Source organism: Saccostrea echinata, unplaced genomic scaffold (genome assembly GCF_033153115.1).
Source record: "Saccostrea echinata isolate AGI-Se365-2 ecotype Australia unplaced genomic scaffold, CSIRO_AGI_Sech_v1 ptg000012l, whole genome shotgun sequence".
In the NCBI taxonomy this organism is placed as follows: domain Eukaryota; kingdom Metazoa; phylum Mollusca; class Bivalvia; order Ostreida; family Ostreidae; genus Saccostrea; species Saccostrea echinata.
The window spans coordinates 3175376-3198458 of NW_026889761.1; the positions used below are offsets into that span (position 1 = coordinate 3175376).

Consider the following 23083-nt stretch of genomic DNA (forward strand, 5'->3'; position numbering starts at 1 on the left):
TTTAATGCATTTTTTGTTTGCTCCTAGAATGATGGAACTATTAACATGAAGAATCAGAACTTCAAACAAACACTTTATAGTGCAAAATTTGTTTATTAATAACTTTAAAATAAGATTAGGAATCTAATGATAGAACTGCTTTAGGGTATGAGGGATATTATCTAACAAGTAAATTTGATCAAATCGGATGCAAAGAAATATAGGATTTAAAAAGTACTTTTGCAAGTGAACATTCAATGAAAGTGCAAGATTTTGAAAGCTAAAAGTGAACATTTTTATTTCAGTCTTCAAAGAAAAAAAAAACACGAATTTCAAGATAAATAGACATTGCAGTTCATTTGATCATCAAACTGATTCATCGATGTGAAAATCAGTGATCACTGATAGAATGTATTGCCGTCAAAATGGAGATGTACGGCTATTTATATTCAGTTCTCCAGTGAACCACGTGCTATTACCTGGATCTATTGTCACGTGATGATGCCAATGATTTCTGCAGCTATGCTGCAAGTGGCGTTAGTGGATAATACAATAAATGCAAATGTAGAAAAATGTCATTATGTAATTCGCAGCTGTAGTATATTCAAAACAATTTTTTACTATTTTTTTTTTTTTTTTTAGTTTTACCAACTTTTCAATTTCTACTCATCGCTTTTACCACTGCAATTATTAATCGGAAAATCTTAACGGTTGTGTTCATATCTTACTCATATTGCGGAGTATCTATTTTCATATGATAATAAATTAATAATTATCTGATGAGACAAAAAAAAAATAATAATAAATTGAATCACAATAATAACATTGATTGATTGATTGTATTTTGTTTTACATCCCATTCGAGAATTTAGAGACGTCACCATATATCGGAGAAGGGCTTCAAATTTGACCTTTACTCGGCACTCAGGGTCATTGAGCAGTGAGGGATCTTTATCGTACCACGCTTGGCGTGACACGGGGCCTCGCTTTTCAAGGTCTCATCTGAAGGACCCGCAACTTTCACTTCAAAGTGCCAAGCGCATGGCGAAGGAAGAATTGGTACCCATTTTTTATCGACTTAGGTGGCAGAGGACAGAGGGTTTTTTTGGCTATCAAAACGTTTGGCTGACGTTTTCCTTAATATTGTGCTGCTTGTAAAATGTGCAGAGGAAAATTTTAAATTCTCTCTACATGTAACATTAGTATGGTCTAGTCCCTTTAGGAATTTGAAGCTTTCAGAATAAAACATGTACAACTTACACATTGAGCCCAAATGATGGCACAGGGACAATCTCAAAATTTTAAATATTTAGGCTATTTTCACTATTTTGCCAGATCCGCAACAGCTCCCAGGCCCGTGCTAATGTCCTATGCCACCACACAAAATGCAGAAAAACACTTGTACATACCACTGAACAGCAAGGGATACTGGCTCAACCACCTCATTTTCAAGGTACAATTCATCATATGAACCCAAGCTTTTCTGAGGAAATCCCGGATGAGTGATTTTTGATTTTAGTTTCGTATTTCTAGTCCATATCCTATGAATAGTAGTAGTGACACTAAAGTGTCATATATCAATAAAATACAAAGGCCACCAATACCCTCCAAATGCACGCATAAAATATTCTAGCAATAAAATCACATATAATATGCATCTAAACTTTAGGTTTCTCTATTTTTATAATTTTTGACCTGTACTTAATCCGAAACTATCCTCTGCCACCTTAGGTCAGTCGCAGCCGAGATTCGAACTCACGACCTACCCAACACGGAGCAAGCGCTCTGCCGACTGAGCTACCTTAACGGTGTTAATAACAATGAAGACTTAGTTTAAAGCAGGTTCATATTTTTATGCACGTAATCATAAATGAATTATTTTGCTGATATACAAAAGAAATAACTACTCGTTTCACCATTTGCATTTTCTAACACAACCACAAATAAGTCGGCCGCTCCTGCGGCGGATATTAGATAATTTGAAAAAATAAAATGAAAAATATAACTTTATTTCCGCTCGACGTCCTTTCCTCCTTAAATAGGCATTTTTGCCTGCTGTCTATTCCATTTCCCTTGAGAAATTAATATACCAAGGTAATGGTTTAATTTAAGTATCCGATCCATATTAGGACCTAATTTTCTGATCTTAAATATCCATCATGTGTAAAATCCTCTCATATTTATTCAAAGCATTTTAAAATAGAAAAGGATTTACCAATAGAAATTTTCAAAAATGTAATTTCCGAAGCAGAAATTAATCAATGAAGATTGCATTGAGGTCTACGGGGACAAGTAAATTCTTGAAAATAAACAAAAATAATAAATTTTAAGAATATCAATAAACGCTGTGATGGAAAGATGTAAAAATAGAAAAATGATTGAAACTAATGTTTTACCAGAGAGACAACGGTACTTGAAGCAGACGCTTACGTAAATCTTGCCAGATACCAGATTTTATCTGTTGATGTCAGACAACTATCTTACATACAAGTACCGCCCAGAATCATTCCTAGAAGAAGGTATAACCCATTTCTTTTGTTTTTCAACTGTAAAAATATAGGTTAATGACTCCTTAACTACAATGTATCGTTAATATGCCTTGGAATGAAGATATTGCGTAGATGTTGTATCATATAATAATATATAATTACTCCAATGTCTTGGCACAAGAAGTAGGATAAATTAGCCGATATTTTCTATAGTTTTATATAAGCACCAATTCCTTGCAGGAATATCTCAGTCTTGACTTGCAATCAATGAAATCTTTGTTTTAAAAATGCATATTCTTCAGAGTCCAGTGTGTCTTATACTTTTCCTGAACGTCGTACAAGTCTCTGCTGACAGTAACAATCTAGAGAAATCTATTTTGGACGGAAGTACGACATCCGGAGGAAAAGCATCCAGTGTTTTACGGGACATCCTTAACCAGGAGAGCCTAGTGAGGTTTTCTATGGTTCAGAGAATTCAAAACTTAGTCATGGATGTCATAGACAGCAAAAACAATTCTCAAATGACGAAGCAGAAACTGAAAATCTTGACAACGGAATTAAAAGATTTGGAGACAAGAGACAACGGAATACAAACAGAGGTTACAAAACTTAAGCAAGTGTTACAAGCATTAAATGAGACAGTAAGAAATAATCAAGATAAGACAATGGACAATGTTCAAGATCTGAAAGAGAAGGAATTAGTTTTGATAAAAAAACAAACGTCAGTCCTCCAGAAAGAAAGTCGAGAATTATTGGCGGAAAACAGAGAAATTAAACAGCAATCGGAGATGCAAAACAAGACCATTACACGGTTGAACATTTCTTACAGTGTCTTGCAGGAAGAAATTAAACAAATAAAAAATAGAGAACTGGATATCAGAAATAAAACCAGAGAATTGTCAACAGAAAATGATTTATATAGAGAACAACTGAATGAAGTCAAGAACATTCTGAGAGAACTCAAAGGTTCCATGTATGAAGGGCGATTTCAAAAGATGGAAAATACCCTTAAGAATTATTCTAAATCTATCAATAATACACTGGATGGTTTACTTGAGGATCATAAAGTTCTAAATATGCAGGTTTTGAACGTCTCCTCTTCTCTGTCTGCAGGTAAGTTATATGTTAAGTAACCAGTCCTCATAAAGTATTGTAATGTACTTAATATTTAAATCGTTTTCCTTAGACTCCTAACAACATACTGTCAATCTTTATAGCACACCGAACTCACAGACTTAAATGATCTATGCATGATTTTGTATTTGATAACCAATCTCTGTGATTCTTATACTATATTTTACAGATGATCAAATAAAGTAAATGATTTGATAATCATAGGATTGACTTGTGCAACTTTATTTGATGATTTATCTTCATGAACTGAAAGTCTAGGTTATAAATTGCAAAACAAAATTACAATGTAATATTCCGTCTTCCGAGTTCACACTGACAATTTCTTATTGATGAAAGTATATTCTAGTTTCATAGCAAGAACTGACTTTTTTGTTCCCTGTTTTTGCTTTGTTTCTTCTCAGCAAAACTCATGGTTGTTCTTATTTTAAACCTCAGATCTGAGAAAGACAGGGACAGATTGGTGTTGTTTGTAATTTGGCCTCATCAAGTCTAAGAACCAATACGGCAGCATGAATAGAAAACCCTTCAGGGAAACAAATTTCGATTTTGGATTTTGAATAGAACCTAAAACACGTATCATGTGATTTGCACAAAATAATTTTGATCTTTCAGTTAACTTTTAGTCAAAAAGTATTACTTATGAAGAACTTTTAATGATAAAATTCGTGACTTTTTGAATTTACAATCGTGCTTGAGTAGTATATGTATTTTTAAATCTGTGTGGAAGTTAACGAGAATTGTCTTGTAAAAGCCATTTATCAACTTATCATGTAGCACTTAACTAAGAGAAACAAGGTAAAATCAAAGCAATATTACGTACCGTATCACCTTTAAGGACACTTGCTACAAATAAAAAAAGAATTGAAAGCATGGATTAGCATATATTTGGACTTCTCAGAAGCCTAACATCGGGATCCCTGGTTCAATTTTCGTTCGCAGCGCCGCCCGCATCAAACCTAGGACGTAAGGCGTTAACATAGGTAGTGACTCTTCCTTTGCAAAGCGTAGTATTGAAATGAAAGTCACGGGTCTTTTAGATTAGACCTTAAAAACCGAAGTCCCATGAAACGACAGGCGTTGGTACGAGAAAAAAAAAACCTCACTGCTCAAAGGCCCTGAGTGCCGAGTATAGGTCTAAATTTGAAGGCCTTCACCGGTATATGGTGACGTCTTTCAATGAGTTAAAAATTCTGAATAGGACGTTAAACAAGATACAATCGATTAATCAAAATCCTGAAATATTTAAAAAGTTGTAGATTTTTTTTTTATCAAAATCAAAATTCTAACATTTTGCCGTCCCTATAATAAATCTATCCAATTTTCTGAACGCATTTATAGGACATTTTTTGGAGGTTTTGGACTAAATATTGATTAAAAGTTATGTTGCAAAACTTTATGTACATACATAGATTTTGTATTCTTTTCCATTATATTTGAAAAAAAATAACATGTGGCCTAAACCTATATTTTCAGAACAACTGAGAATCATAAACTACATTTTTTTTTGTTTCTGAAATATATATATATATATATATATATATATATATATATATATATATATATATATATATATATATATATATATATATATATATATATATATATATATATATATATATATATATATATTAGGGATGTCAAATCGGTCAATTCTTGATAATCGATTACTCGGACGTTTTTCCGATCGAGTACCCGGGTACTTGTTAAAAATGTAAATACAAGTTTGTTAATTTTTAATTGTTAATTTGTTAAATCCAATAGCTGTTTTTATCACGTTTTATAAACGTACAGCATGGAGTCCAACGGAAATGAGTTTTGTTCTAAATAAATACATGTACAAAAGACACAATTAATACATCAAAAATTACAAATGGTTTACAGTTCTTGTTTAGGATCTATTTCATCAACGCAAAAGGAGGACAATCTGTTACGCAGGTTTGTGATGATTAGACTAGCGAAAGAGAAGGAATGGACGTTGTTTGGATCGTTAGTTTAATATTTTTTCATATATTGGTTGTTTACCCCCATGTACACTAAACTTACCATGTAAACTGACTTTAAACATTTTTTTGAATCATTACTTATTTTGAAGTGGGTAACGGCAATTCTATGCAAGTCCAATTTCGCTGCCGTATATTATAAGTAAATAATTTTAAAATGATCTGAAGATAATAGACCACGATTTTCACTGAAAAAACAATCATTGAAGCCATCAAAAAATTAAGGACCACAATAGGTGAGAACAGCTGCGTACCAGGTGACAGGTCACTAATTACTGTATAAACACCGCCATGGGCGATAACGGGTGTTTACATGTGTAGATGACGACACGCTAATTACCAGTATGCTTATTTAAGTTATTTTCTTATAAGTTTTTGATAAAAAATATGTACTTTGAAATAAGAAAAAATACACATCCGAGTAACCGACTACCATTTTTAGTATTCGATACTCGGACGTTCGATCGAGTACCCGGTTAACCGGGTACTCGTTGACATCCCTAATATATATATATATATATATATATATATATATATATATATATATATATATATATATATATATATATATATATATATATATATATATATATATATATATATATATATATATATATATATATATATATATATTGTAGTTAAATTAAAATTGCACTCGAAATCATGCAACGATATCTTGGAACAAAATAATACATTGAAAGGAAAAGATGGCGTCTATGATATTTTGATTAATTCAAACATCACTTCCGTCTTTTGTGACATGACTACGGATGGAGGCGGATGGACTGTGAGTATAAATAGATCACGTGAACATATTACTAAGAGAGAGGGGGGAGAGAGAGAACATGATTCAAAATTCATTTGTTAACTTTTAACTTGCATGATTAATCTTTCAACATATAAAGGAATACTTAAGTCCAACGTATGAGTTTATCATCTTTTTTGAATCGAATTTGTTAACTGTTGTTCTGTTCAATATTTAAGAAGCAAGAAAATTGTATTGTCAGAGGAGGAAATCACCACGTATCACCATGTATCAGTCACATATATAATTATGTATCATATATCGGACACATACTATTTATCAGTCACATATATAATTATTTATCATGTATCGGACACATACTATTAATCAGACACATATATAATTATATATCATGTATCGGTCACATCCCATTTATCAGAAACATATATAATTTTATATCATGTATTGGACACATACCATTAATCAGACACAAATATATAATTATATATCATGTATCGGACACATCCTACTAATCGGACACATATATAGTTATATATCATGTATTGGACACATACCATTAATCAGACACATATATAATTATATATCATGTATCGGACACATCTTATTAATCAGACACATATATAAATATATATGGCTTTGAGCCAGCCTCCGCAGACCCGATTTAACAAAGAAAAGCGAATCTAGGATTCAATTTGGGTCTGCTCACTTTAGGTTGTGTCTGGTAATGTCTGTAAATCCGTGTGTACTGTGTGTTTGTATATAAACATGTGAGTAAACGGGTATGTTTTTATGTAAGTATGTTTGCATACGTGTATGTTAACATGTAAGTTTGTGTGTATACATGTATGATAATATGTACGTATGTGTGTATCCATGTAAGTTTATATGTGAGTATGCGTAAAAGGCGTAAAAGTGTATGTTTATATGTAAGAACGTGTGTATGCATGTGTGTTTATATGTAAGTATGTGTGTATACGTGTATGGTTATATGTAAGTATGTGTGCGTACGTACATGTTTATATGAAAATAGTGTTTATGTTCGAATTTTATGTGTATTTATATGTACGTTTCTGTGTATGCATGTATGTTTAGATATAAGTTTGTATGTATGCATATATGTTTATGCATGTATGTATGTACATATATGTGTGTATGTATACAAGATGGAAAGCATATACGAGTATGGTTAGGTGGGAATGTACGTGGGTAGGTGTGTGCATGGATAGATGGTGCACATGAATGGAAATAAATGATCAATTTTCCAATCTAAAAGAATTGCCAGTATCTTTCAGTAATTTCCACAAGTTAAAAGATTTCTACACATTTTATAGGCTATACAGAAAAGAACAGACGGAACAACTGATTTTTATCGGACTTGGGAAGAATATAGACATGGTTTCGGGGATCCAAAGAATAACTACTGGATTGGTAAGAATACAAACTTTGAAATGAGAATTTTATATATATATATATATATATATATATATATATATATATATATATATATATATATATATATATATATATATATATATATATATATATATATATATATATATATATATATATATATATATATATATATATATATATATATATATATATATATATATATATATATATATATATATATATATATATATATATATATATATATATATAGATATAGATATATAGATATATATATATATATAGATATAGATATATATATATATACTTTATGAAAAATCCAATTTTTGGTACAGTAAAGTATTGATATATCCAATGAAAAAATCAAGAATCACAAGACTCGAATAATCATTTTAACTGTAAGCGCTTTCTGCCTTTTAATGGCTCTTCATTTTGTTACTGTCTGAAGAGCTATTAAAAGGCAGAAAGCGCTTACAGTTAAAATGATTATTCGAGTCTTGTGATTCTTGATTTTTTCATTGGATATATATATATATATATATATATATATATATATATATATATATATATATATATATATATATATATATATATATATATATATATATATATCACTAAAATCCAACAACACTGTATATCCTAACTGTCGGATCTACTAAGTAGATACTAGGTGACAGATGGAAATTTATATAAAGCACTGAAAATGACCAACGACACGAACAATAAAAATTGTCAAATTTTCGGGACGACCTGTCCCTTCCTCAGGACAAAGAAAAAAGTTAAGAGGTCATAAAAACAAAGGAAACAGAGAAACAAAAACAACTAGCACTACTTCTAAACTACCAAACACTTAATATTTACAGTGTTACATTTTTAATTTGAAGTTTATAAAAAGTTGTGCAGGAAGAAATCCGGAGCGCTATGAACTGCGTCCGGTCTATCGGGTGTACTCTGGTGAAGTGCGATTTATATAATTGAACGAACTGATTATCGCTAATTAATTACGACCAATTAGTAAATCGTACACTGTCTTATTCTCTCAATATAGCGTAACTATACATGATAAAAAGAAATTAAAGAAAAATAATATGAAAGGGCAATTTTAAAATATGAATTTGGATATATTATAAATTTGGAAATCGGATAAAGAAATAAACAAAAATGTAAGCTATAAATATTTGCGTAGATTTTTCCAGAATGCGAATAAACGGTAAAGTTTACACTATATAGAGAGAATGAACTTGTTTGTTACAATCCGGGATAGGATCTAGTTCACGTTCATCCTGGTGAAGTCATTTAGTTTGTTAATACCATTAGGGCGGAATGACTTCAGCCTGTGCATCCAGAACTTTTCCTTGCCTTTTCTCTGAGCGTCTGTCCATCTTGGATTATGGTCAATAACCACAGCTGTCATGTCCTCCCATTTGTGACCTTCAAGGTTGAAATGTTCCCCAACGGGCTCATTTAGCTTTTTTGGTCCTAATGGTAGAACGGTGATTATTGACTCTCCTGCGGAGATCTCCTGTTTCACCAACATACAGTTTGGAGCAAACTTTGCAACTGATGAGATAAATGCAGTTGTCTGTTTGACAGGACAAATTCCCTTTAAAACTTGCTCTGACAGACGATGTCTTCTCTTTAAGTACAGCACTGACACAGACAGCTTTAACAGTCCCGTTACAGGCAACAGCTACAAAATATTAGGGAATTTGTCCTGCCAAATTGAGAACTGCATTTATCTCATCAGTTGCAAAGTATATATATATATATATATATATATATATATATATATATATATATATATATATATATATATATATATATATATATATATATATATATATATATATATATATATATATATATATATATATATATATATATATATATATATATATATATATATATATATATATATATATATATATATATATATTGATTTGCTGACGGTGGACTTTACAACTTTACAGAACTTTACAATCATCGAACGGGACAAAGATCTGCAACAACTTATACAGAAATCGGACTTAATTCACAGCCAACGACAACCACCCAAAATATTAACCAGAGCTAAATTTCAACTCCATTCCTGAACAATACACAGTATCAAAATGCGGTGATCCCAGATATGATACCTGCCCTTATCTACGAACATGATCCTCTATTATTTTCAAGTGTGGAAAAATATTTTTTGTAAATGAAAACATGTCGTGTAAAACCAAAAATTTTCTTTATTGTATAACTTGTAACAACTGCGGAGAGGAATACATCGGTCAAACCGGATCCCAATTAACCGCCCTCATGCGCGTCCACCGTCAGCAAATCGATAATCAGAGCATCAGAAACACGCCATGCAGTGAGCATTTCGACATTTGCTTTCAAGGAAACTACTTTGTCTTTCCATTTTATAAACTTAGGCTTGATTCAGCCGTAATGAGAATAGTGAAAGAGAACTACTTTATAAATCTGTTTTCACCAAAACTGAACAAATATTAATATTTTGATAAGTTCCTGTCTTTTTTGTATAATTAATTTCTTAAATACTTTGTTTATTGAGACTGAGAAAATCATGATTTATTGTCCAATTCAATTTTCCCGAACTTTTACGTTATAGTATGACGTCATGGATTTATTTCTTCCCTGCAAAGACTCTCATAACGTCATGACGTCATAGTTAACGTTACCAAGCAAAACAAATCAGTTCAAAGTATGTACACTTGAAGACGGATTATTAAATCCAGAAAGCGCTTGTGTTAAATGAAATTTGGAAACTGTGCATTTTCTTTTTCTTTTATGATTATCTTTACTGTGCATCATCTTTTAACAACTTCTGAATTATATATGTAGTGGTTTAGATTTTTATTTCATAGCCCTGGTTTCGTAAATTATATTTTGCAAGTATTTGCTGGTATTTCAGTCTGATAATTCTATTTACCTTATGTTTTCAGTTGTTACTTACGTAAAACCCCTTTATTAATTGTCTTTTACCAGTTAGGACATGTGTTGACATTCAACATGTTTTACTTTTTAAACAGGAAGTGCCATCCATGTTGGGAGTCTTTCCATAGTACTTTTGGTAGCTGTGTTCTGATTGGTTAAGTTAGTTGTAGGATCTTGATGTTCATTGGCTTTTATTTTTGGGCCTAGCTAGGGTATTTAAAGCCGTTTTCGTATAGTTTTCTTCAATTGGGTTGGGGAACACAACCTCATGGTTAGTTCCTCTTTACTGTGCTAAGAAAACCTCATGGTTTATGAGCACTATTTGAATAGTACCTTAGAGTTCTAAGAAAACCTCATGGTTTAACAGTACTCTAGGTCTTAGTTAGCTTTAGTTTCATGTTTTTCACAAGTTCTAGGTTTTTGTTAGGAAACAGTTAGGATGTAGGATTTATAGAGTTAACTTAGTTTCCCCTTTCCAAGTCCAGCCTGGTCTAGGGATTTGTAGATAAAAGGTCTAATTCCTAGAACCACTATTCACTATTTATTTTTGATGTTGTTTATTTTCTGGGTTAGATATTTTTTTTTTTTGAGTCCAGATTTAGCATTATTATTTTAAGTTCAACTCTAGAGTGTTGATTAGTAGAGTTCATATTGGGTGATGTAGCTCATTTCCCTTACATTTTCCCAAATCATTGCCATTTATAGCAGTTCTTATAGGATTTTTGACCTTTTTCATAAGTATGGAAGCTCAGTAGGGGGATAAATTATTTTCATAGGTTTTCCACATTCCTCCCTTTATTATTGGTGAAATTTTGATTATTATTTATCATTTGTTATCATTTACAAAGGTTAATTCTCACTTTATTAAATTTATAAAACTTACAACTGTGTTTTCATTTAGCGTTGATCATAGTTCAGATATCCCCTTACCTGGGTTGACAATCATAACTGGAGGCAGTTTACTGCTTTAAGCCAAGTTGGCTAGTAACTTTGTTGATTTAACTATTAAAGAGTTCTTCTTCCGGTTATATATATATATATATATATATATATATATATATATATATATATATATATATATATATATATATATATATATATATATATATATATATATATATATATATATATATATATATTTGTTTTGCAATTATTTTGGCTTTGGTTTTTGTTTGTTGCTTTTTTTTAGTTTAAACAATGTTTATTTTGAATACTGAATAGATTGGACAACAGGCCAACAAATGCCCATAAATACTGCATTTAGTTGAGGGTAACATTGCAAATCTAACTCTAATAAACCAATTGTCTACTTAAACGGATCCGAAGTTGAAGAAGGTTTTCAAGGGGTGAAAAATTGCAATGTTATCCTTAGCTACATGCAGTATTCATTATATTTTACTGAATGTGTTTTTTTTTAATACAAAAAAAGGTTAAGCACGCGCATAAACTTCTTTCTGCCTGTTAAATAGCACATAATATTAGAATGATAAACAAAATTCTTTTTGATTTGTTTCATCTTTGTTTCTTCTGTTTCTTTTTCTTTGTTGCTATTTTTTTTTCTTTCTTTTTTAACAAGCATTCTGAGAGTATTGCATTAGCAATACTAGTCCTCTACCGGCAAGTGTAATCTGGTTCCCGTTAAGAATTGAAAATGCCATAATTCCGTCAAAAATTAATGAAGCGGGACGAAATGCAAACTTGATCTATAACTAATCAAGGTAAAGCCACATGCCAAAAATCAGCTCAATATTTACAAGCGTTTAGAAGAAAATTGCGGAAAACCCTTAAAAATTGAAAAGGCCGTAATTCCGTCAAAAATCAATGAAGCGGAACGAAATGCAAACTTGATCTGTAACTCATCAAGATACACTCACATACCAAAAATCAGCTCAATATCTGCAAGCGTTTAAGAAAAAAGTGCGGAAAACCAAGTGGGACAGACTGACAGACAGACAGAGGGACAGACAGACAGACAGACAGACAGACGGACGGACAGACTCAGAGGAATCCTATAGTCCCCTCCGGTTTCACCGGTAGGGGACTAATTAATAGGACTTGTAATTTTTAAGCTTTTAATTACCATTTCTTGGTGTATCTTTCGGGTGTAACTCGTTACTTATTTATTTATAGTACTTAGATCTAAGTAAAACTAGTCATACATGTAACTGTCAAACTGTCTAATACAATGTATTATTATGTCTACAACTCTTAATTTTCTAGCAATATTGAGTTGCAATCTTTATTGAAAGTTGTAACACAACTTCATGAAGAAATAACTGCAACTAAAGAGCCAACAAGCAACGACAGAAAGCACCCTATATCTCAAATAAATTAGCTACAGGATAATCATAGGAATTGCTTAGTCGAGATGAAAACAAGCAACATTGGTTTTATTTTGTTTTGATTTAGAAGACACGGAAATGTAAAATGTGCCACCACTTCAAGCTCTTATTTCGCTTTAAGCACCACCCAGTACCTCTCCAACAATAGGAACCTCTCAATCTAACTATTTGATAACAACTTATTCTGTGGATATCAATTTGTGTGATTTTTATGCCCCACCATGAACATGGCCGAGGCATATAGTGTTTGTCATGTCCGTCTTCCGTCCTTCTGTCCTTCCGTCCTTCCGTCTGTCCTTCCATCACACTTTGCCTTTAGCTCTGTTCAAAGCTCAAAGAAACTATCCAAGATATTTTTATTAAACGTCATATGCTAATAGATATTGATGTAAGCTATGCAACTGACTCAACATTTTTTTACCTTTCCTTTGACCTTGACCTCACTTTTCTTAAATTAGTGTTTAGCTCAGTTTTAAAGATACCATTCAAGATATTGTAATCAAACTTCATATGTTGATACATACTGATGTGAGCTATTCAACTGCATCAACATTTTTTTACCTTGACCTTTCATTTGACCTTGACCTCACTTTCCTTAAATTAGTGTTTAGCGCAGTTTTAAAGATACCACTCAAAATAGCGTAATCAAACTTCATATGTTGATACATACCGATGTAGGCTATTCAACTGCATCAACATTTTTTGACCTTGACCTTTCATTTGACCTTGACTTCACTTTCCTTAAATTAGTGTTTAGCTCAGTTTTAAAGATACCATTCAAGATAGCGTAATCAAACTTCATTTATTGATACATACCGATGTAGGCTATTCAACTGCATCAACATTTTTTTTACTTTGACCTTTCTTTTGACCTTGACCTCACTTTTCTTAAATAAGTTTTAGCTCAATTTTAAAGATACCATTCAAGATAGTATTATCAAACTTCATATACTTTTCTTGAATTAATGTCAAACTTCATATGCTGATACATACTGATGAGAGCTATTCAGCTGCATCAATATTTTTTTTACCTTGACCTTTCCTTTGACCTTGACCGCACTTTTCTTAAATTAGTGTTTAGCTCAGTTTTAAAGAAATCATTCATAATATTTTTATCAAACTTCATATGCTAATGCATACTGATGTGACCTTTTCAACGGTATCAACATTTTTTGACCTTGACCTTTCCTTTAACCTTACCTTCATTTATTTTAAATTAGTGTTTAGCTCAGTTTGAAATAAAACCTTTCAAAATATTTTTATCAAACTTAAGATGCTGATACGTATTTATGAGAACTATTCAACTGTATCAAAAAGTTTGACCTTGAACTTTTCTGAGACCTTGACCTCACTTTTCTTAAATTTGCATTTTGCTTAATTTTAAAGAAACCATTTAAGATATATTTATGTACACTACAGTCAACGCGGTTTCCGTATTTACCGCGAGTCCTCACGGTGTGAAATTGATCGCGGTTTAACACAGGTAACTCAGGTAATCCACACCATCGCGGTTTGCGTTATCCGTCTCAGGTAAAAAAAAATATTCAATTCATAAACGCGAGTTACCTCCCCCGACGGGGAAAAAAAACACAATAGAACAAGAATGAATAGAAGTAAAAAATAGATTAAAAAGATAAAACCAGTCTTAGCAGTTATTTAGGTCTCATTTTTATATTTGATTAATTTATTTTTTTATTTCACGCCTCTTTCAAAAATAAAAAAAAAAAGAAAGAAAGAAAAGGAAAGAAAGAATGCGTGATATGGAGACAACTATATATATATATATATATATATATATATATATATATATATATATATATATATATATATATATATATATATATATATATATATATATATATATAGTGTTCATTTATTGTTCTTAACTTATCCGTAATTATACATATGCATTGATTTTGTAAATCACAGTTACTGATATCCGATAACTCAATGATTTAATTGTCAATTGAAAACAAGTTTTCCTTCATTTAACCATTTTAAATAAGTAAAATAGTCGCAATACTCAAAAAAAAGGCGCTCAGAATAAAATCTTCAAAGTATAAATAGATATTTTTTCTGTATTCCATATTCGTAATTCAAGTTTCCTTGATGATTTTAAACTTGAGAAAGTACTATGAACGTACAACATGTATTAGCCATACACTTTTATATATAGTATTCCCTTTAATGAAATAGTACAATATTATTGTTGAAATGAGTATTGTCATTTACAAATTGTTATACTATCCATTGGTATATCTTTTCTTTATTATTGCAATAATTTCATACTTGTCTGTTATGGGCTCTAAATTAGAAAATAAATGTTCAGTTCTGTATACTAGACTCTTTTTCATGACTTTTAATCTAGTTCGCTTTTTACGGTATTTATCCAGGTATTACAAACAAACTATGATTTGGGTGTAAAATATTATTTAAAAATGTATATCCTGTCTACAAATATTATCATTCAAACTTTAATTTACTTTAGATACATGTTTATTCGTAAATAGCAAGCTTCGCCCTATTTTGATTTAAAAATTTAATTAATTTTAGGTCCATAATCAACTGATAATTCAAAAGTTCAAACTGATTCAAAGATAGTTTAGGTTTTCTTTCGTTGATTGTTTTCTAGTGACGGTTACCCTAGTGACTGACTTCCCATGCTCTGGGCATCACACATTATCTTCATGCATGTGATACCCCTCCCTGAATTTACGTTTTTTTTTTTTTATTTATTTAACTTCAATTAAAGGCAAAAAACGTTACTAATAGCTAAGAGGATGTTACAGCATGTGCAAACATGCAACATTCGATTTTGAAATTTAATTTACACCAGTTTGATAAACTACAATTGGAACAAAGGTTCTATGTGTCCCCGGGCTAGATTCGAGTTAGTAGTACGCACAGTCAGAACCTTGGCACTGACACAGACAGGAAGTGTTATGTAGGTGTGTTCCCCGAACGGCTACTCGCCAAAAACAACAAGTAATTATCACACTCAATTAAGGGGCCCTCTAAGGGGTACAGATAGACTTACCTGTGTTTACCTGGATTAGCAATATTTGATAAATCAGATAAATCCATTCAATTCAAAGATTTTTTTTTTAATTTTCATAATTCTACTATATAAAAGAAAAAAAATAGATAAAATCAGGATAAATCAGATAAATTCATTCAATTTCATTTTAATTTAGAGATTTTTTTTTTTATTTTCAGAACTCTAATGTGTAAAAGAAAAAAAAATAAATACATAAAATTAAGATCCTTTGTATGATTGTACTTAAAATAAAAATTTTTATTGTACCTTTAATATTATTTTTTCCAAATTATTAAATAGTATTGATGGAAAATTTACATATAATTATTAATAATTATTTTTAAAAAAATCATAAATTATTTGTTCATAAAATTAACACACACATACACAAATTATCTATAAATTTCTGACTTATCTAACTCATTTATTTATCATTTTGAATGAAACCTTTTTTAAAAACTCATCATAAAATACAGAAGTTTATGCAACACTTTTTAATAATCAATAGATTTGATGTGATAAAAACAATCACTTTGATTTTTAATGAAGACCCAAGTTAATAAGCTAATTGATAAGCAATGATAATTGAGATCAGTTCACTTTGAAATTTTAAATAAGAAAAACTATAATATTTAGTGTCAAAGAAAATGATGTGCTGAACTTGCCCAATGATGCAGTCCAAGCTGTAACTACAAGAACAACACAAGCTTCAAAACAGTATATATATGACTCTGCATCTGAACTACACCTAGGATAGTGATCTCTTAGTTGTGACTAAATAAATTGTAAATATGTGTGGTGTGAAAGAGTGCTTTTTTTATTTATAATGAAATATGAAATGTGTTAAACAGTGCTGTTAAACAACAAAACTTCAGGACAATTTAAAGTAAAAAATCTGTTTAATTCTTAATTTTACTATGTTTTGTGCTTGTAAAATTATTTATTTAAAAAATATGTACACAATATATATATATATATATATATATATATATATATATATATATATATATATATATATATATATATATATATATATATATATATATATTAAACTTCTGCTAAAATTTAAAAAAAAAAAAAACTTAATTACAAATCCATTTTATTTTATATTATTTTATTTAAAGTAACTTAAATTCTGGCAGATTATTCATACAGGTAAGTTTACCTGTACCCCTTAGAGGGCCCCTTAATTGACTGTGATAATTACTTGTTGTTTTTGGCGAGTAGCCGTTCGGGGAATAAGCCGTTATATAATAGATATACACATACGTCTGCACAACAATAGATTAGATTTCTTAAATCTGTGATTTACCTGTATTGTATACCTGGACATGAAAAATTTTGCATTCATATTGAATAGGAGTCTGCTTTATAAAACTTGAAATGCATCGGAATCTATAAAATAATTTGTCCATTCTATAAGTAGCAAATTATTTGATACAAAATTTTCCATTGATTCAATATACAACATTAAATTCTCAGCAACTATTAGAAAAATTCATTCAGAATTCCTCCAGACTTTCAAAGCCTTGAACAAACAACATGAGTTATGCATTAATATGATATAGAAAAATAGATTTAATAAGTATCTCATATTCACATATCGACGACGATAGGAGTGGGGGGGGGGGGGTAATCAGACTGTTCATATTTATTGATTATTTTCTAAAGATATGCTATGCACATTTTGGGCATTCATGAAGTGTGTTGATTAAATGAATACATACAGACAAGTTTCCTGAAATGTGCCTCGCCGTTTATTTTAGTTTTTTATTCTTAACCCCCCCCCCCCCACTTTGTTGCCTGCAAACTAATCCTCATGTTTCACTATCCAAAATTAGTGTGTAATTTAATACCCACTCTCTTAAACGATTTAAAAGTTTCATTTTCGTGAAACCTTTCTCTTTGGTTTCAATAATTACTCTGACAGGGTCATTTTCAAAGGCTAAGAAACACTTATGTAATCAAGCACAAAAGGCAATGTACGGAATTATAAGAAAAATTCGTTTATATAATCTACCTTTTGATTGTCAGCTAGATCTATTTGATAAAGTTGTTGTTCCTGTTTTGTTATATGGGTGCGAAATATGGGGATTTGAAAATATTGATATTATTGAACGTTTACATTTAAGATTTTTGAAATATATTTTAAACCTAAAATCTAGTACACCGAGTTTTATGGTATACGGGGAGACTGGACGTTACCCGATGTACGTACGCATTTATACAAGAATGATATCTTTCTGGGGGAAACTGTTACATGGAAATGAGAATAAGATTTGTATTATTTATTTACACCTTTATAATAAATATACCAAAAATGGAATCAATAATCCATGGATATCTTGCATACAGAATATTCTTAACACTGCAGGACTATGTAATGTTTGGAATGATCAAAATTTTCATAGTGTTAAATGGATTGCGACTGCAATAAACCAAAAGCTTAAAGACCAATTTTTACAAAAATGGTATAGTGATATGAATAATTCCAGTAAAGGTATTACATATAGAATTTTTAAAACAAAGTTTGAATGTGAAAAATACTTAACTATTATACCAAGAAAATTTAGAAATATCTTTTCAAAATTCAGAACAAGTAACCATCGTCTTCCCATAGAGGTGGGTAGATGGAATAATGTTGAAAGAAATGAAAGAGTGTGCTATTTATGTAATAATAATCAAATTGGAGACGAATTTCATTACTTATTGGAATGTAATGTATTTTGTAATATTCGAAAAGATTTTCTGTTAAAGAAATACTATGTACATCCAAATATTATAAAATTCTGTAATTTAATGACAAATACTGACCCAGCATTCTTAAGAAAATTGTGTATATTTATCATCAAAATTTTTGACACTGTCTGTCCTCCTGTAATCTCTGCTCGTCCATAATTATTGTAAATATGTATATATGTACCTCTTGTAATGAATGACAGTCCCAAGTTTTTCAAAATCGCCGACCAATAAAAAAGAAGACTTTTATTGTTTTTTTTTTTTTAATTCTTTATACGAGTATAACGATATTTTTGTAATTTCAGGATTGCTTTTGATCAGTTGATATAACCTATATGTAGGAAGGGTGATCAAGGTGTCAAGACCGGCTACTGAAATATTGTCATGTCATACATGCAGTTTTTACAGCTTGAAAACACGGTTATCGTAAAAGGGCTTTATCATCTCGTGAATTTTTCGAGAATCCATAGTCACATATTGGGCGACTGATAGGATTAGCTACGCCCCACTGCACACGCTGTGATTGTGTAATACATGTAAACGTGTTTGGTCAGTTTCAACTTATTTAGTTCATGACTTCTCTGCTTAATTATCAACTGAGAACGCAACCATTTAATTCTTTTAGCTTTACAAAAATGACTATTGTCGACTTCTTTTAGAATATATGAACATGATGACCAGAGCTTTTTTTTCATTCAGGCCCATAATTCTAACAAATTAGGTGGTGATCAATATCATTAATTCAAATATTCGGGATTATTGTAAATAATATTTGAATATGTTGGAAGAGATATTTTGGCGTGAAATTATGTGTTTTCATTTTTTTTTCAGTGATATACACATTGCAATTTTCAATTCGAAAAAAAAAACAACAACAATTGCAGTAATTCTGTATGAAAAATCTGTTATGATGAAAAAAGGGCGTAATATAAATAGAATCGATATTTACTACAATAAAAAAAATTATGTTGAGTTATAGATCTCCTCAAAATAATTCAGTTTACTTATTAGATACTACAACAATGATAATATTTTGATAGAATAAAAGTATCATTCAAATATCACCCTTTAGACTGAAAAAAAGATTTTATAAATGATTTCTAGAAATTTAAAGCTATATATGGCGTATCTGAGCTAAAAAATAAAAATACGAGATTGAGTGTGGATGAACATGATATTTGTTCTTTACGTTCAAATTAAAATTTTCGCCGATTTTGAACTCGAATAACCCCACATTTCTATCGTTAAATTGAGTTTAAACTATGTCTGATATTGAAATGCGGAGTCGGTAAATAAATCGGTTATTGTTTTAAATTTCTAATATCTATGAAACGCGATTGATTTAAATTGTGTAATTTACAGGAAAGTCCTATCTTTATATAAGGTACTAAAACAAAAAGAAAGATCTCTTTAATTTTGGTGAGCCTGAACTTATCAAAAGTACGCCAAATATGACTTTAACATGTTTAAGCCAAATTTTAAAAAATCGATATTATATATTCACAATTAAATATCCTTACTTTGAAATTAAGGATTATCGACTTCACATTGAGTAAAATACGGTAGAGCACACCGTCACGGTAATCTCGTGTCCCCGCGATTGCAGCGATGACAAAACCGCGACGGTGTATCGCGGAAAGGATTAAAACACCATCGCGGGGCGCGGGAAAATACGGGATCCGCGTTGACCGTAGTGTAACCTTATGCATTTATACATAATTTGGTGAGAATTTATCATCTATATCAAACTTTTTAGATTTCAATCTCAATTTTAAAGAAACTTTCAAGTAATTCTCATCAAATTTCATACACTAATACAAATTTTCATGTTGCATTACTAATATATTCTCTGTGGGGCATTCATGTCCTATGGACATATTTCTAGTTTTTTATAAACTAATCCATATTACAGGATAAAAGCACATTCTAATCAATAGTCATAAACATTAGTTTCAATGATTTCTTTACAATTGTTATAAGGGAATGACGCAATCCATGCTTTAACCAAAGATCAGGACCAGGAACTGCGAGTAGATCTCCAGAGATATAATGGGGACACAGCGTATGCTGAATATTCCAAGTTTTATATCGGAAACGAGGCTGATAAATATAAACTCATAGTATCCGGATACACAGGAAGTGCAGGTAATTTTTTTTATTGTTATTACCTTGATTTAGAAACCATTGTAAAACAGCTGTCTTACAGAGGGTATGTTATTTACCTTTGGCAGTGCGGCGTCTTGTATGTGATCTGTATAATATTGATGTCAAACAGTATCAATAACGTTAATTAAGAAGTATCACTACGAAAAAACAAGGATTACTTCAGAGGAAAAGTCATTGGATAAATATGATTCAGAACCATATTGAAAGGCATTAGCCTCTTCTTAAAAAGACTTTTCGGACAAATAATACGTTGTATAAGACTGTCCCAGAAAATTGCTGGCTCCCATTGAATACAACATTTATTTTAACAACAAATGAACAGTCGCCCGCGTGGCCCAGTGATTAGAGCGTTTGTTTTAGAGTCGCGTAGTAAGAAGTTGATCCTTACGTTGCAGGTTGGAATCCCATTGCGGGACGCGGAGACCGGTCCTTCTGATAAGACCGTATAAAACTAGGTCCTCTGTCGGAGCAAGTGCAGACACGAAAACGATCCCTCACTGCTCAAAAACCCTAAGCGCCGACTTCATGTCTAAATTGGCAGCCCTCCTATGACAAGTGGTGGCGTCTCAATATGAGTGAAAAATTCTCGAAGGGACGTTTAACAAACAAATCAACATACAACAAATAAACATATGTTCTATTAATGTAACAGAATTTCAACCAGTTCTTTATCCACACCTTGCAGTAACCATTTTATAGCATGTAATGCATATAGAGTGGTATCTGCAGTTTTGAACATTTAACTAAAGTTTACATGCATTCATTCTTTTTGGAGTTTTTATCAATGTTAAGAAAGTACATGTACATGTAAGGCTTGTTTCAAGGAGATGGTTGTTATTCAAATATTATTTGACACAATAATGCATGTTTAAGCATTTTCGGTTTTTTAGTGTTAACAGGTATTCATGTCATTTAAATTGTTCAAAAACTTTAAGTGAAGAATATCAAAGACATTTTACACAAAGTTAATGTGTAAGTTTAAAAAAAAAAAAACTTTTATCAACATTTAATCCCAATATAAATTTTATTGATTCCCTATTCTAATTGATAGTTTAAATTATTTGAATTATCGTTAATTAAAAGTAGACTAAAGGGGATGGGTTTTTTTATATGATGACACACAATCACAATTTAGGATTATCAAGCTTAGCACGTTAATTTTAAATCTTGAAAAATGATACGTCTGGTTTTCAAATTAAATCATACAAGAATAATGCAGAAATTACACATTTATATGTAACTTAACATATAACTGTTTAAGGTGACAGTATGGCTGATTATCAAAATGGAAATAAATTCAGCACAAAGGATCAGGACAATGACAGGAGTGGTAGTAACTGTGCTACACATTGGCACGGAGCCTGGTGGTACAGCAACTGTGCCCACTCAAACCTTAACGGAGAGTACGCCCAGTCTGCTGTGTCGGATTATAGACACCCAGTATGGTATCGCTGGAAAAACAAATATGAAGCATTAAAACAGACTCAGATGATGATCAGACACAGAAACTGAATCAGATTGTGATCAGCTTTAACGATTGCTATTGTTAATTTTTCTTTTTATAAAACAACGTATTACATGTATGAGCAACATGCCTTTATTACATATTGTTTTAACGTTCAAGTTTTTTTTTACCTCCTTTATCTTGAATAACTCTCATAAAGTAAAAAAATATATATATTTCTATGATATAGTTATTGTTTACTCTATATTTGTATCTACTGTCAGGACAGCAATGTCGCATTTATGATTAATTAGTGTTATATAAGAAGTATGAAATTTCCGCAGCTTAGTGTGTGTAGTGATACAACACACGTGCACACTGCTTGCATTTAAGGAACCTCAGTTGATAAAGTAGCGTGTTAGTTCTTATTAAGTCTCGGTTAGAGAGGGAGATTTATAACAGAGTCTTGCTTTTTTCTGAATCATATTTTTTCCCCATTAGAAGTAACACATGTTTTACATTTGCTAAATATTACTTTCAAATGTATGTAAAATTGCCGTATTGATTACATACTTAAACCTCAACTATCGTTCTCTGCTTAGATTTAAATGGTTCCCTGCTCTCTTCTACAATGAAA

The 23083-nt window shown here is 30.9% G+C and overlaps 1 protein-coding gene across 1 annotated transcript in view; it reads left to right on the forward strand.

Moving 5' to 3' along the window:
- Positions 1-23083, forward strand: part of LOC133185687 (uncharacterized) — a 54390-nt gene that overhangs the window by 8454 nt on the left and 22853 nt on the right. The window contains exons 6-10 of the mRNA XM_061320991.1: positions 1315-1432; positions 2754-3581; positions 6241-6389; positions 7700-7796; positions 20817-20981. Of these exons, the coding sequence (XP_061176975.1) occupies positions 1315-1432; positions 2754-3581; positions 6241-6389; positions 7700-7796; positions 20817-20981 (1357 nt within the window). The remainder of the gene's footprint in view (positions 1-1314; positions 1433-2753; positions 3582-6240; positions 6390-7699; positions 7797-20816; positions 20982-23083) is intronic.